Here is a 13,848-nt window from a genome sequence, read left to right as displayed (position 1 = left end):
ACCTATAAACAGCAGATTAGTAGTTACCTAGGACTGGAATATGGAGAAATGGGGAGTGATCGCTCAAATGTATATGGTTTATTTTTTGGGGGCTGAGAGGGGTTTTTAAGTGATGACAGTATTCTAAAATTGTAGTAATGGTTGCACAACTGTGAATATACTAAAACGTGATATGGGTGAATTATATGGTCTGTGAATTATATCTTAATAAATCTCTTAGAAAAAACAAATAACACTAACCCTTCAAAACTGTAAAACCACAGGGTAGGGCCACTGTCCCCACCCTTTCTCTGCTCTGTCCCTCCCCTCCCCCTCCTTCCTTTCCTCCCGGCCTGGTAGGTAGGTAATGACTCAGAGGTTTGGGGGTCATTTCGGGAAAAGATCAAGAAACCAAGAAAGTTCTCTCCTGGCGTGACTGTGCGGCCAGCCACCTCCTTCTGCGAGGGGCCCTGGAGGCTGCGATCTCGGATACCTTCTAAGTGTGGCTGGGCCCCCGAATCCAACCGGCGCACGGAGCCCTCCGCTCCACGGCTCGCGGGGGCGCCGAGGTTGGAGTCGGCAGCCAGGCTCCCTCCCGCCTGTCCCTGAGTGCTCCCACGACGTCAGGCGGCGCTCTCGCCCCTCCCCAGGGGGAACCCCAGCGGCAGAACCGGCTCCCAGGGCGGGGGGGCCGTGGGAGGCTCCCGGACAGGTCAGAAGCCCCGCAGGCCAGTTGCCCTGTCCTCCGCCGGCTCGCACACTTGTGCCTGCCTGTTAATTAAAAACAAGGGCGCGGGTGGGAGGGGCTCGCAAAGAGGGCCGAGCCCCAGCGAGCCCTGCAGTCCCCCCGCCCTCAGCGCTGCGGAGGGGACGCGGCAGGAAGGCGGGGACCCGCCGGGAGGCGCCGGCCGGCCGGCGCTGCTGGGTGGGATTGGCGTCCCTCGCGGTCGCAGCGCCCCCTCTCGGCCCAGGGCCAGGCGGCGTCCTGCGGACTCGCGCCTCTGGCCCCGCCGGCAGGAGGGACGCGCCTGCGGGGCGGCGGGGCCCGGCGACCACGGCGGGCAGGTTGTGCGCCCCTGCAGGCGGCACCTTCCCGGCGCAGCTCTCCAGCCTCTTTCCCCGGAGCATCGGCGCCACCCATGGCGGAGGGGCTCGAGCCAAATCCCGGGGCGGCCGACGGCGCGGCGGCCCGAGACGTGGAGACCCCGGGCTGGCACGTTCCCGAGGACGCGGGCCCCCAGGTAGGCGCCTGCCGCGGGCGCGGAGGGTGCGGGCCGGCGGCGCGGGGCTGTCGGGCTGATTTGCAGTGCGGTCCGAAGGTCCCATAGATTTAAGTAAAAAGTAAAAAATTTTGAATGGTTTGAGCCCCAGCTCCATTCCTGCACAAACGGGAAAATTCTGTCGGTTAGCTGGAATCTCGGGTTTTGGCCACATCTCAATTTCTTTACTTTGCGGTTAAAAAAAATTTTTTTTTTTTTAAGAATCGGTCACGTCCCAGAACCCGCTGTGGAGCCCTCCGGGTCGAGGGGGCATAACAGAGGCTTGGTTTTTATGTGAATTGAGCCAACACCCCCAATCCCTGGATGTGTGGGCCAAGGCCGAGGGCGTCTCCAATCCAATGATGCGAGCCTGGGGCAGGGGCCCTGCTGGGGCTAAGGAGCCAGAACCTGGGGTCGGATCCAGCGGGGCGCGGCCGCTGGACAGGACGTCCCCAGGGGACCTGAGATCAAAGCACCTGTACTGTTCCTCTCTCCTCCTACCGTTTTAGAATTGCTTCCCCAGGTTTTCTCTGCTCCATTTTAGCCCGGAAGTTACGAGATCCGACACTATGGACCAGCCAAGTGGGTCAGCACTTCCGTTGAGTCTATGGACTGGGATTCAGCCATCCAGACTGGCTTTACAAGGTTGAACAGCTACATTCAAGGCAAAAACGAGAAAGGTGAAGGCAGTTTACCTTGTAATTATATATATTGTGGTTGAGTCCCTGGCTTATTCCTGAGTTTTAGCTTATCAAAGAAATATCCTTTAGAATAGAAAAATAACCAGGTTACCAAACACTTAAATGTTTGAAGACAAAGATTCTGCTGGGGACCCTAGTTCTGGACAGTGCTTTTCAGCTTCTGTTCTCCTCGTCTGTGTTTGTGCTGGATGAACCTGCCCTCTGTGTAACTAGCGTTAAATCCTTTTCATGGCTAATACTTGGGGACAGGTTAGAGCGTGGGCAGGAACGTTCAAAGAACACAAAATCCGGTGTCTCAGGACATAACTTCTGGTTCTGCCTCTGATGCTATTTGTATTTTATCAGGCTGCTTGGACAGGTTTTGAACTGTAAAAAATAAAGGATGGGCTGGACTATGTGATCTCAAATTTCCCCTTCTAGCCCTAAAGCTCTGGAATTTATTAGCCAAGTTTACTAATAGTACAGAAAGTGTTTAATGTGGGCACTTTCTTGGCCTTATTTTTTAAAGATGAAGATTATCTTAAAAGTAAATATTTATGTCAGTAGCATAAAGTCAGGAAACTCAGGTTAAAAAAATAGGGTAAGTTTTTAAAAGTCACCATAAATAATACAAAATCTGCTTTGACAGTCTCTGTTGAATTTAAATACATATTTTCATGGCACAGAGATGAAAATAAAGATGACAGCTCCAGTGACAAGCTATGTGGAGCCCGGTTCAGGTCCTTTTAGTGAGTCTACCATTACCATTTCCCTGTACATCCCCTCTGAGCAGCAACTGGATCCGCCCCAGCCATCAGAGTCAGATGTCTTCATTGAAGATAGAGCTGAAATGACTGTGTTTGTACGGTAAGTGGTAGATAATTTATAACCCTGCTGACTGCTAGTTTTACTTGCCTGCACTTACCGTTTAGTTCCTATGCAATTTCAGTCGACTTTTTGCCCTTCCCTAAAAACAGGTTTAATGCATTTTGCAGTGTTTTCCTACTGGCTTAGTTTTATATGTTAAGGCTCTGTTGCAAGATACAATCAATTCTTCTAATGAAAAGTCTGTCGCATACCTCCAGCAAGTAAGAAACCATACACATTATTCCGCCCAAAGCCTAAGACTATTCTTACCTGCCATTTGGTGAACCTGACCAAAAAGACTCTCACACACAGTACCCGGTACCCCTCCTCACGGCTTCTGGGTTCTGATAACCTCAAACTCTTGCCTTTGTCCCCCAGCCCAAGGGATGGCAGGTGCTTGCTGCAGTTCTTACCTGTTCATTTAGTGGTTCCTTTTTCAGCCTCCTAATACCTGTTTAACTCATTCCTTATATTAAATTCTGTTGAAATTTTAAACAGACACATGGTACATGATAATCGTCTCATATTGGAGTCCCTTTCATAGTGCCTTTCCCTCCCTCTCGTCACCACCGACCCCCTGAAGGAATCTGTCTCTGTCTCTGCTTCCTCAGCTCCCTCGTACTCCTCAGACCAGCAGTCTGGCACAGCCCACACTGCCTCTGTGGAACTGCTCCTGTCACCCTCGCAGTGCCCTGGCACTTGTCGCATGAAGGCAGTCCCTTCCCAGGTGACCCCGGGTGCAGCCTTTGGGTGGCCACTGATTTGCCCTCTGGACACTTGCTTGTCTGCTGGCTCTCAGAATGTCACTCTTGTCCTTCCTGCCCACCTATTTTTTCCTTCTGTTGGCTCCTCATCTGCTCCTCTCCCCAGGAGCCACTGTTGATGCATGTTATTGACCCTGTGTCGGGGCAGACTTGCTCTGAGCAATCTGCTCACAATGCTTCAATTACCTGCATCTAGTGACTCTCAAATTTAGTGTCCCCTGTCCTGACTTACCTACATGTTAAACATTTCCATGTGGTGTAGGGATCAAACTCAGCAGCTCTAAAAATGAGTCTTCCCTCAGTTCCCTATGTATACGGGCAGTGACCTGCTTAGTGCCTGTCTCAGTAAAGGGCCTCATCAGCCAGCCAGCCACCCCAGCAAGGGCCTTCGCGGCCATCATCAGCACACTTCTCCCTGACAGCCGGTCACCATCTCTAGCCCATTCTCCTTAGAAATGATCCGTGATTCTGTTCTCTTCCCTCCTTCCCCATTGTTACTTCCTCAAGTCCTCATCTTATAGGAACCACACCTGTCATCTTTTTATCCCCATTTGCTTGACACATGCCTGACATACAGTAGATACTTGGATGTTTACTGATCTTGAATCTTGACTGTTCACCTCAGTAGGCTCCCAGCTGTTCTGTCTCCACTTTCTTCCTTCTCTGCTCCATGCTGGAACCGATGATTGTTGTTACACCAACAGCACTAAAAACCCAACTTACTACTTAATTTAAAAATCTCTATGGTTTCCTCTTGCCTCGGGGTGATGTTCAGATTGTTCTCATGGTACACAATGCCTCTTCAGTGTGGCCCAACCCTGTCGCCCCTACCAGTTGTTTTCCACTGACCTTCCCACCCTTCCCTGAGTAGGCCATGTTCTTTCAATCTGTTTACCTTTGACCTCAGGCAAGTTACTCAAATTTTCCTTGCCAAAATCTCTTCACTTAGAAATGTGTTTGATCTTGGTACGTACCTACCTATCTCATAAGGTTACCATGAAGTTTCAATGACTTTATATAAAATGCTTAGAACTTGCACATTACTACAAGTTGTGGCTCCTTCTTCTCTTCCTGGAGTCCACTTTCATCCTTCAAGACTTAGATCGAAGGATACTTCATCCTTGATTCCTTCTTCAGTTTCACCAGTCAGCTAGCCACCCTGTCCTTCTATTATTCCAAATTATAATGACCTATTTATAGACTGTAACTTCCTTAAGAATGCAGAAAATATTATTCTCCATATCTTTCAGCTCCTAGCAAGACAGGTGTGTGTGGGAGATTCACATATGTTTGTATACTGTATAAAGCTATGGATAGATCATTGTAGAATAATATGTATTCAGAGAACAAGGGGTTTCTAATTAGGGGGTTCAAGATTTGATTTCAAAGAAGAAGTAGGATCTGAAAACAAATTACCTTTAGGCAAAACATAGGAAGAGTTGGCTGTTCATTAAGGAAATAAGTAATAAATTTAGAAGACAAACTATTTATTAACACATAGTTCAGAATTATCATTAGCAGTCAACCTGCTGAAAATTATAGAACAGTCTTATCAATGCATCTTCAGTGCTTTATTTTATATATGTGTGCATACATAGATTCCTACACTTACTCAACAAGGACTTAAAAGATACTGCATAGCAGGAATGATTCTAGGGGCCTGACAGACAATGTTAAATAAAATAGACACAGTTTGTACCTTTGAGAGCTTACATCTTATCTGAAGAATGGTAGGACTGATCTTTTGATTGGCACATTGATAATAAACCTTATGAGAAAGAAGGCATATTAGAAATATTTGTGTTTCCTGTTCTGAACCTTCAAAATCAAATTCATCATGTTTACACGTCAGCAACTGAGCTGGGTCTGTGTGCTGTAATGATTTAATCTCAGGATATTTCTGTTTATATACTTTAAAATATATAGTTAAACTTTTATTCTCTTTCCCCACTTCTTATTTATTTAAGTCTTCATCTTTTCTTCCCCACCCCCATAGTAACCCCCTAACTGGCTCCTGCCCTCCAGTCTGTTTTCCATCTGTCTTACCTGGATCTGATCAAGTTACTTTTCTGCCCAACATCCTTCAGATTAATCTCCAAAGGCCTCAGGATGGTATACCAGGGGCTTACTTCCGGCTCTGACTCACTTTTCTGAGCTCATTCCGTGTCTCACTATGAAGTTGCTTTGTATTTTTGGACTCTCGTTCCTTTTCTTATCCCCTCCCTGTCTCCACCGAGCAAAACCATCCTCCATTCCAGAGCCAACTCACATAACACCTCTCACTCCAGTGTAATCATGTCCTCAGTGTTCCCAAGCACTTTGGTCCTGTTTCTGTTAAAACTCTTCTTAGCCTATATGGACAGAGCTTCCAAAATGTTTGTCTCTTCCATTAGACTGTAAGCTCTTAGGGTCAAAACTATGTTATACTCATCTGACATACAGTGCAATACTTTTTTCCGAAGGAGAAGGAAAAGGGGAAAATTTTCAAGAGAAATTTTCAATAGAAAAGTCTAGAAGGGAGGCTTCTAAGGGAGTTTCAGTGTGGTCCTCTGATGAGCAATATCAGCATTATTGGGAACTTATTCCAAATGCAGATTCTCTGGCCCTGCCCCAGACCTCTGAACCTACACTTTAGCGAGATTCCCAGGTGTCTCCAATGCACACTGAAGTTTGAGAAGCACAGTTAGGGCACAAGATGGTATAAATCCCAAGTCTGCCTGCCAACAGATGGAACGTGTGCCTCGTCCTGGGCTCCTCAGTGGGTTCAGGTCACATTGTTGAGCCCAGGAACTAGAGGAAGGGAATGGTCAGCTCAGCGGCCAAGAGCCAGGAGCTTTGAAGCTGCACTCTATCCAGCTTTCATGGTATCAGCCTCTGCTTTTTTTTTTTAGACTGACATTTGCATCAGTATTAAAATCATTCATGATTATTTACTTTCTCCTTTGTAGGTCTTTTGATGGGTTCTCTAGTGCCCAAAAGAATCAAGAACAACTTTTGACATTAGCAAGCATTTTGAGGGAAGAAGGAAAAGTTTTCAATGAAAAGGTTTACTACACTGCAGGCTACGACAGTCCCTTCCAATTGCTTAACAGAAATAATGAAGTGTGGTTGATTCAGAAAAATGAGTGCTCCAAAGAAAATGAATGAGAACATGAAAGGAGTTTCCATTGCCAGGGGCAAACTTCTGTTTACTATAGACATCAACTCCACCTGTAAGTCAAATGCGCAGCTAGAATCTCTGCCTGAGAGCACTGCTTTGAATCAAGCTTATCTCCAATGTGCCTTTTTAATACCTGAAGCTTTATCTAGATACACAGGTAACAGGCGACAATATTCTATAACCGTGCAAAGCAGTCATACCTCTGGAGGTCTTTATTTCAGTGAGGCACCAGGGTGAATCACATTATGCCCCTCTTCTCCACTGTATTATAATCATATTGCCTTTTTCTTCTTGGATTTGTGTCAGTTGGATATTACCCTCTCCAGATATTAGTAAAAATGCTGAAGATTTATCCTGTGTGGAACTACTCGGCTGCTAGATGGGGAAGTTGAAGTTTGGTTGAAATAAAAATCAAATTGTCATTGGCGGCTGCCACTGTTAGATTCACTGTTGAGTCCTCTTCATCATTTGCCTGCTACCACCAGCACACAAGAAAATTCTCATAGTACCCAGAAGTGTTGGTAATATTTCATGAAAAAGTAAATTTATGAAGTTAGGGACTTCCTATTTCCTATTTTGATACTCAATGAAGGCTTTTTTTTTTTTCTGAAGAAATGTATACAGTCATTAGTTTTAAAATTCACTTAAATTCTTTAAGCATTTCACATAATATTTCCAGAGGTTGTATAAAAATTAATTATTGCTAAGTTGGTCATAGGGATGGTAGGACAGCATGGAGAATAGTCAGTGATTCTATAACATCTTTCTACCTTGAAACAGTAACCACACTACAGGGGGTGAGGATTTGATAATGTGGGTAACTGTTGAACCACTGTGTTGTACATCTGAAACCAGCATAAGATTGTATATCAACCATACTTTGATTTAAAAAAACATTACTCATTGCAAGAGTGGGTTTCCCCCAAAATCAAGGAGGTTGAAATCCTCACCTAATTGTGTTGGAACATGCTTGTCCTGGAGAAGACAGTTGCATTCAGTCGCCTGGAAGGCCGCTGTGGGAAGGGCACTGACTTCCCTGTGGGCTCTTAGAGGATGATGGTTGTAGGAGTGAAGGAGAAAAGCAGGATGGAGTTCAGTAACTTCCCAACATTACAGCTGCCCATGAATGACACTACTTCCAGGTCGCATCATTGTGTGTTTAAGCAGAGACCATGAGGGGGATTTGAGTATCCAGTGGGTAAGAGGATGAAGCCAGGTGATGATGCTTCAGGTCCCTTTTATCCCAGCATTACATTACATAATACCATTGTAATTTTAATATTAAAACTAACCTCTCTAACCTGGATAAAATAGCCATACCTACGATTAGTGGTTTCCATAGCTGACATTTATGGGTTACCTTCCAGGTGCACCATTCTAAGTGCTTCACCTGAAATACCAGATTTGACACTCAGAAAATGCTGTGTGCTACACTGTATCATCTCCATTTTATAGATGGGAACATTGAGGCACAGAGGTAGTAGATAACTTGCCCCAGTGGAAACTGTAAAGAAAGAGGCTGAACTGAGCCCAAGCGGTGTGACTCCTGGATCCATGCTGTTAACCACTACGCCCACTGGCAGACGTCTGTGCAAGAGCGCAGCTTTCTCAGGCCATGAGGGGGCTGGGATCACGTGGAGGTGTTCTTCCTGCAAAGCAGACATGCATAATCCACGTGATTATAACCCCAGAGGCACCTTTTAGACTGTAATTTTTGATACAAAACCGGGTAGATTTCTGGTTTTTAAATTATTATGGATATAAATCTTTAAATCTCAGACAACTATATCCCCAAGGTAATTGCTTGCATTATTTATTGACTGCATTTTTATGCTTACCAAAAAGAAATTAAATTTCTTTTTTAAAATTCACTTAAATTTGCTCATTTACCAAAACCAACTGGAGAACATCTTCTGGCCCTCCTGATGAGTGTCCACAGTACTAGTTTTTACTGGTATGAGATAAATATGTCTAAGATTTATGCTATAGTCCTATATAAAACTGGCATCTTTTATGAAATAAATTCCATTCTGAATGAGAGAAGCATATTTCCGATGACTAAGATTTAGTTGTAATCTGAAACATGTTCAATTAAAAAATCAATTTTGTGCTATTCAAGGCTAGGATATCCCATTTTTCTCTCTTCTATAAATTGTAAACTAAAACATTTTTCAGCCCCAAATTGATCAGCCCAGAGAGTGTTTCTTACAGCAGTGAATCAGTAATTTTAATTATGTGGCTGGCACTAATTATAAAGTATCCCTTATGTCAACATTTCTATTGAGATTTTTCTACTCATATGATTATGAAATTCTTGTCCAGGCTCTTCTAAGGCCCAGCCTTCCACCTTTGCTGTTAGCTAATTTTGCCCCATCTGGTCCCTCTCCTCTGGTCTCCAGCCTCCCCCCTCCATGCGCTCTAATCCCTCTGCTCATCCACACACTCAGATTCTGTCTGATCCTTCCCACCCCCAAAAATAAAATCCTAGTTCCCTCTAGACCCTTTTGTAGGACAAGAATTCCCACCCAGTTTTCTCTGGAAAGAGTTACCCAAAGTCTTTCTTGGAGCTTTAGGCTGTAAGGAGGTGTCCCAGGGAATTAAGGTGGGCAGTCCCCACCCTCCCCTTTTTCCCACAGAGCCATCCACACTTGTCTCTGTGTATGCCAATTTTTCATAAGATTATACATTTTTAAAAGTCTGAAAACAATTCATTTCAACTCAGTGCATCCATTCTATTTTAGTCATCACTTAACCCCTTAAAAACTTGTTTCCCCCCAAATCTTTCACTGAAATGCCACTTTTTTTCATTCCTTCTTAAATAAGTCAGGAAGGCGTCCCCCCAAGGTTCCAGGCACTGCACTGTGTTCCAGGGGCTGGGATGGGTGTGAACAGAAATGGTCTCTCATCAGTGGCTTCCTAGCATCAAATCCATTGTCTCTCACTCTTCTGTTTCGTGCACCTTCCTACTGAATATCCAGGACACACACAAGGCCCCTGTCCTCCTGGAGTTTACATTCTGGAGAGTGTGCAAGAGTGTGAACACAAAGGAAAGGGGGCACTGCGCTGTCATGGGGCTTGGCAGAGGGCAGAGGACGGCAGCACATGGGGGCTTGGGCAAGGCCTCTCTGAGGAAGAGATATCTGAGGCTTGGCTGATGAGAAGGGGCCAGTCAGGGCAGGTGGGGGCGGGCATCCTGGGCAGAGGTGACAGTGTCAAAGCAGAGGCCGCTTTCAGTACCCGGAACAAAAAGCTGCCCGTGCGCAGGAGAGAGCTGTGCTTGCACGCCGGGGTCTCCCTAGACAAAGGAAACTGCTGACCCTGACGGGGTTTCAGGAAGCACAGAGATCAAGGATTGGCAGGCTTTCGGAATCACGTGGGAACTGACTGAGCTCTGGATTCGGAGGTGTGGTTCCCGGAGCGAGGTTGCTGCTGGCGAGCGCGGTTTAGGATGCAACGTCATCGCTGCTTGTTTCTGGTACTTATTTGTTAACTGTGGCCGAAGAACAGTCATTTCCTTTCCGGACTCGAGTTGCGGCCGGCCAGCAGGTGGAGGTGCGCCACTCAGATCCGCCTTCAAGAGAGGACCAGCTGCCTGGCTGCGAGGACTATGGATAGCTGACCTTTCCCGCTGATACTGTTTTCAAGGTCCCCTGCATATTTCAGTATAAGGACACACTATTCTCAAAGGCAAATCTTGCCTGTGGCCGAGCAAGGCAGTGGGAGCTCGCAGTGGATGTTTCTTCCATCCTCCCGCCAAAGACTGAGCAGGGTGGTGGTACAGGTACAGGGACCTAGCTGCTTCTTCCAAGTCAGGAGCCTTCTACTGAACAGTCTTTGCTCTGGAACTTCCTGGTGCGGGTGCAGGAGCTTTATCACATCTGTAATGTAGTCTGACAGCTCCTCCATTCTCTCCTGCTTTTCCTTTACCCTTGCAGAGGTGTGATTTTGCCATACATCTTCTGTGTCCCTAACTCCATCTCAGCATCAGGTTGGTACAGCTGGGATCAGAGTTGCCCAAGATCATGGGTGGTGAGACAGCATTTTGAGACTGGGTCACACACCATCTGGCTGGTTATGAGGCTCCCATCCCTGGTAGCTAGAGGGTGAATAGCCAGCTCCTGGCACAAGGAGGCTGTCTCATTTTTTAAATTTTTGAATGAAAAGCCTACTGGTGGAGAGGAATGAAATAGCTGGTGGATGATGATTCAGGCATCTCATATGGGGGCAGAGTGCGGATAAAGACAACAAGAACAATAGATTCAAATAGTTAGGACTGACTTGATGCCCTACAGGTAGATAATGGAAACCTGAGGTCAATTAACAATTTACAGCTGAGTTAGAGAGCCAAGGCCCCTTTGGTAACTTGCTAACAAGTCCTCACTCACGTCGTGCAGAAGGCAAGCAGAAAAAGCTGAAGGTCAAGCACAGGACTTAATGGTCAAAGTAGTAACTGCCAACAAATGTTCAACCAAGCCAGGTCTGCTACATCAAGGTCAGGACCAAACCTGGAATATGACATGACGACATCTGGTGAATGCCCCCAACAATTTTGACTCCCTAAAATTCCTGGACATTCTGGGCCTACGCCTTTCCCCCAGTAAGAGCTAGAACTACCCTCCCTCCTTTTTCCCATCCCAGCACGACAAAATGCAATACAGAGGTCTTGCCCCCATAAGGCACAGGTGCCCCTGGAAGCCATCACCATGTATATTATGTTTTTTCCTCTACATATACCTATGAAAAAGTTTAATTTATAAATCAGGTACAGTAAGAGATTAACAACAATAACTAATAATTAAATAGAACAATTGTAACAATGTACTGCAATGAAAGCTATGCAAATGTGGCCTCTTTCAAAATATCTTACTGTACTGTACCCACTCCTTTTCTTCTTGTGATGATGTGAGATGATAACATGCCTAAGGGATGAGATGAAGTGAAGACATAGCATTAAGGCACTACTGACCCTCTGAGCATACATCAGAAGGAAGATCATCTACTTCTGGACTGTGGTTGACTGTGGGAACTGAAAACATGCATAAGGGGAGGGCAATTGTAAACTTTGAAGATTCTGGCATGTGGGTGCAGAAAACTACATGTAGCCACCCAAAACAAGCCTCATAAATAAGTTCCTCTGTTCATTAAAACTGCCACTTACCAGTCTGGAGTGGTCAATGTCTTTCCTGAGTTTATTTCTGCCCTCCAAGTACAGGGGCCAGTCTCAGATTACCCAGGAAGTTCTGAGGAAATTGGGAACCCACAAGAAGTAGCTCTGGCCTCTTCCTCTTCTTGTAAGGACACTAATCTCATCCTGGGGGCACCACCTCATGACCTCATCAAACCTGATTGTCTCCCAAAGGCCCCATCTCCAAATACCATCCCACTGGAGGCTAGGGCTTCATCATATGGATCAGGGAGGGTGGGGGATGCAATTCAGTCCATAGCCATGATGTTCCCCGGGAAGACCCAGAGCACCCACCATTCCCAAGGCGCCCGGGAATACAGTGTTGAGAGGGTGTGAGCAAAACCACATTGCTCAGCAGTGGCTCTCCTCTGCAGGCTGATGGAAAGACTTGGGATGGATGCTGGCTTGCTGACAGGAGTGTGGATGATGAAGCCTTGAAGAGCCCAGGGGACAGTGCTAACCCCAGAGGCCAGGGTGCAATAACCATTAAAAGGTCAAAATGGCAGCAAAGGGGACCTAGACTGTAGAGTCTCACAGCAATGGTGAATAGAACATGGTCGTATAGACAAGCTAGGTGGGGTACCCAACAAGCGTAATGCTTTATATACAATAGAAAGAGAACAAGAATGGATAAGCAGGGGCTGAGATCACCCCTAATAATAAAAAAAAAAAACAATACATGATCCTCTACCCAGTTTCCAGAGTTGAGCCACTTTTCAAACTCAAAACTCACTGACTGAAGAGATGACTGTGTACCGAGGGGAAAGGTCACTGCAATATTACAGCAAGTGGGCACAGTAATTTTTCCCTGAGTGTTTTCATAAAGGGACCTATACCCATTTATTCAGGTCTCCACACATTGGAGAAAGAGAAAGACCAGCAATGATGGGGTCCAACCTGACATTTGGTACCCAGAAACCCAAAGTGTCCTCATAGTTCCCCCTCCTCTATTAAAGTGGGGGCATATTGAGGTCAGAAAATACATAGAATTCTAATCCAAATTTGGCTTACAGCAGGTCCACTGGGTCTGCAGATCCACCATTATTTCCCCAGTCCCCGATTACATAATTGAGATTGACATACTTGGCAGGTAGAATAACCCACACTGGTTCTTTGATCTGTGAGGAATGACTTTAGCTTCTAAACCCCCCCTCTTCCCCCAACCAAGGCACTAAATCAAAAACAGCATTCCTTTGAGCAATGTTTTTAAAGCTCCCCAAATGAACATCCACTTCTGGCAACTATGGCAAAACAGGACCCAGACATTGACAGTGCACAGGACCGTGGTCTCTCTGAAAGACGGGGAAAAGGTGAGTGAAATGATTATTCAAGCTCATGGTGTGGAGGAAGTTTCTAGGCGGCAAACAGACCCGTAGTCTCACTGAGCTGAGGAGTCAGAGGTCAGTGCTAGGGGCTGCCGAGGTGGATAGAATTTGTTGGGCAGTGTAAGGAGAAGAGGAAGAAACAGAGAGAGAGGCCTGCAGATCTGCAGCAAGTCCCCTCGAGTCCTTGGTTGAGCAAAGATCTGTGAAGGTGTAAGAGGAAACTACCCAAGTCAAGAAATGAACGACTACGAAGTAGTAGAACAAATCATCCCCAGATCACCTTTGGAACTGGGGATAGTTTTGTTCCCACTAGCACGAGTGGAATGACTCATAATGCATGGGCATCAGGTAGAGTCCTCAAAAGGCTATTATTGCCCTTAGTAATGAGGTTAAACCGTCTCTAAAGCAAAGGCTTCTCTGGACCTTCCCTAACAAAGATTTCAAGTATTCCTTAAAAGGATCAAACTAATTTCAAGAATCTTGGCTGTGCACCAGAATAAAAGCCCAGTGTTATTTAAAGGAATAGAACAAAATCCATCAATAATCTAATAATCACAGTTCCCAACATTCAATAAAAAATTACTAGAAAGATATGTAAAGGAACAGAAAAATATGACCTGTAATCAGGA

The 13,848-nt window shown here is 45.8% G+C and overlaps 1 protein-coding gene across 1 annotated transcript; it reads left to right on the top strand.

Moving 5' to 3' along the window:
- The first annotated feature begins 857 nt into the window (after positions 1 to 857).
- HEBP2 (heme binding protein 2) lies at positions 858 to 8,215 on the top strand. Its single transcript, XM_036903683.2, has 4 exons — positions 858 to 1,220; positions 1,783 to 1,918; positions 2,605 to 2,785; positions 6,498 to 8,215. Exons 1-4 carry the CDS (start codon positions 1,119 to 1,121, stop codon positions 6,694 to 6,696), a joined length of 618 nt encoding a protein of 205 aa, XP_036759578.2. The 5' UTR covers positions 858 to 1,118; the 3' UTR covers positions 6,697 to 8,215.
- The last annotated feature ends 5,633 nt before the right edge of the window (positions 8,216 to 13,848 follow it).

This window comes from Manis pentadactyla, chromosome 12, assembly GCF_030020395.1.
Source record: "Manis pentadactyla isolate mManPen7 chromosome 12, mManPen7.hap1, whole genome shotgun sequence".
NCBI classification, from domain to species: domain Eukaryota; kingdom Metazoa; phylum Chordata; class Mammalia; order Pholidota; family Manidae; genus Manis; species Manis pentadactyla.
This window is presented reverse-complemented; position numbering and strand designations above follow the sequence as displayed.

Bases quoted from the DNA above. Each gene is read 5' to 3' on its own strand.
- HEBP2 (XM_036903683.2), top strand. From the start codon at position 1,119: ATGGCGGAGGGGCTCGAGCCAAATCCCGGGGCGGCCGACGGCGCGGCG. The intron at 1,221-1,782 runs GTAGGCGCCTGC...GCTCCATTTTAG, and splicing joins CCGAGGACGCGGGCCCCCAG to CCCGGAAGTTACGAGATCCG. The intron at 2,786-6,497 runs GTAAGTGGTAGA...TCTCCTTTGTAG, and splicing joins GAAATGACTGTGTTTGTACG to GTCTTTTGATGGGTTCTCTA.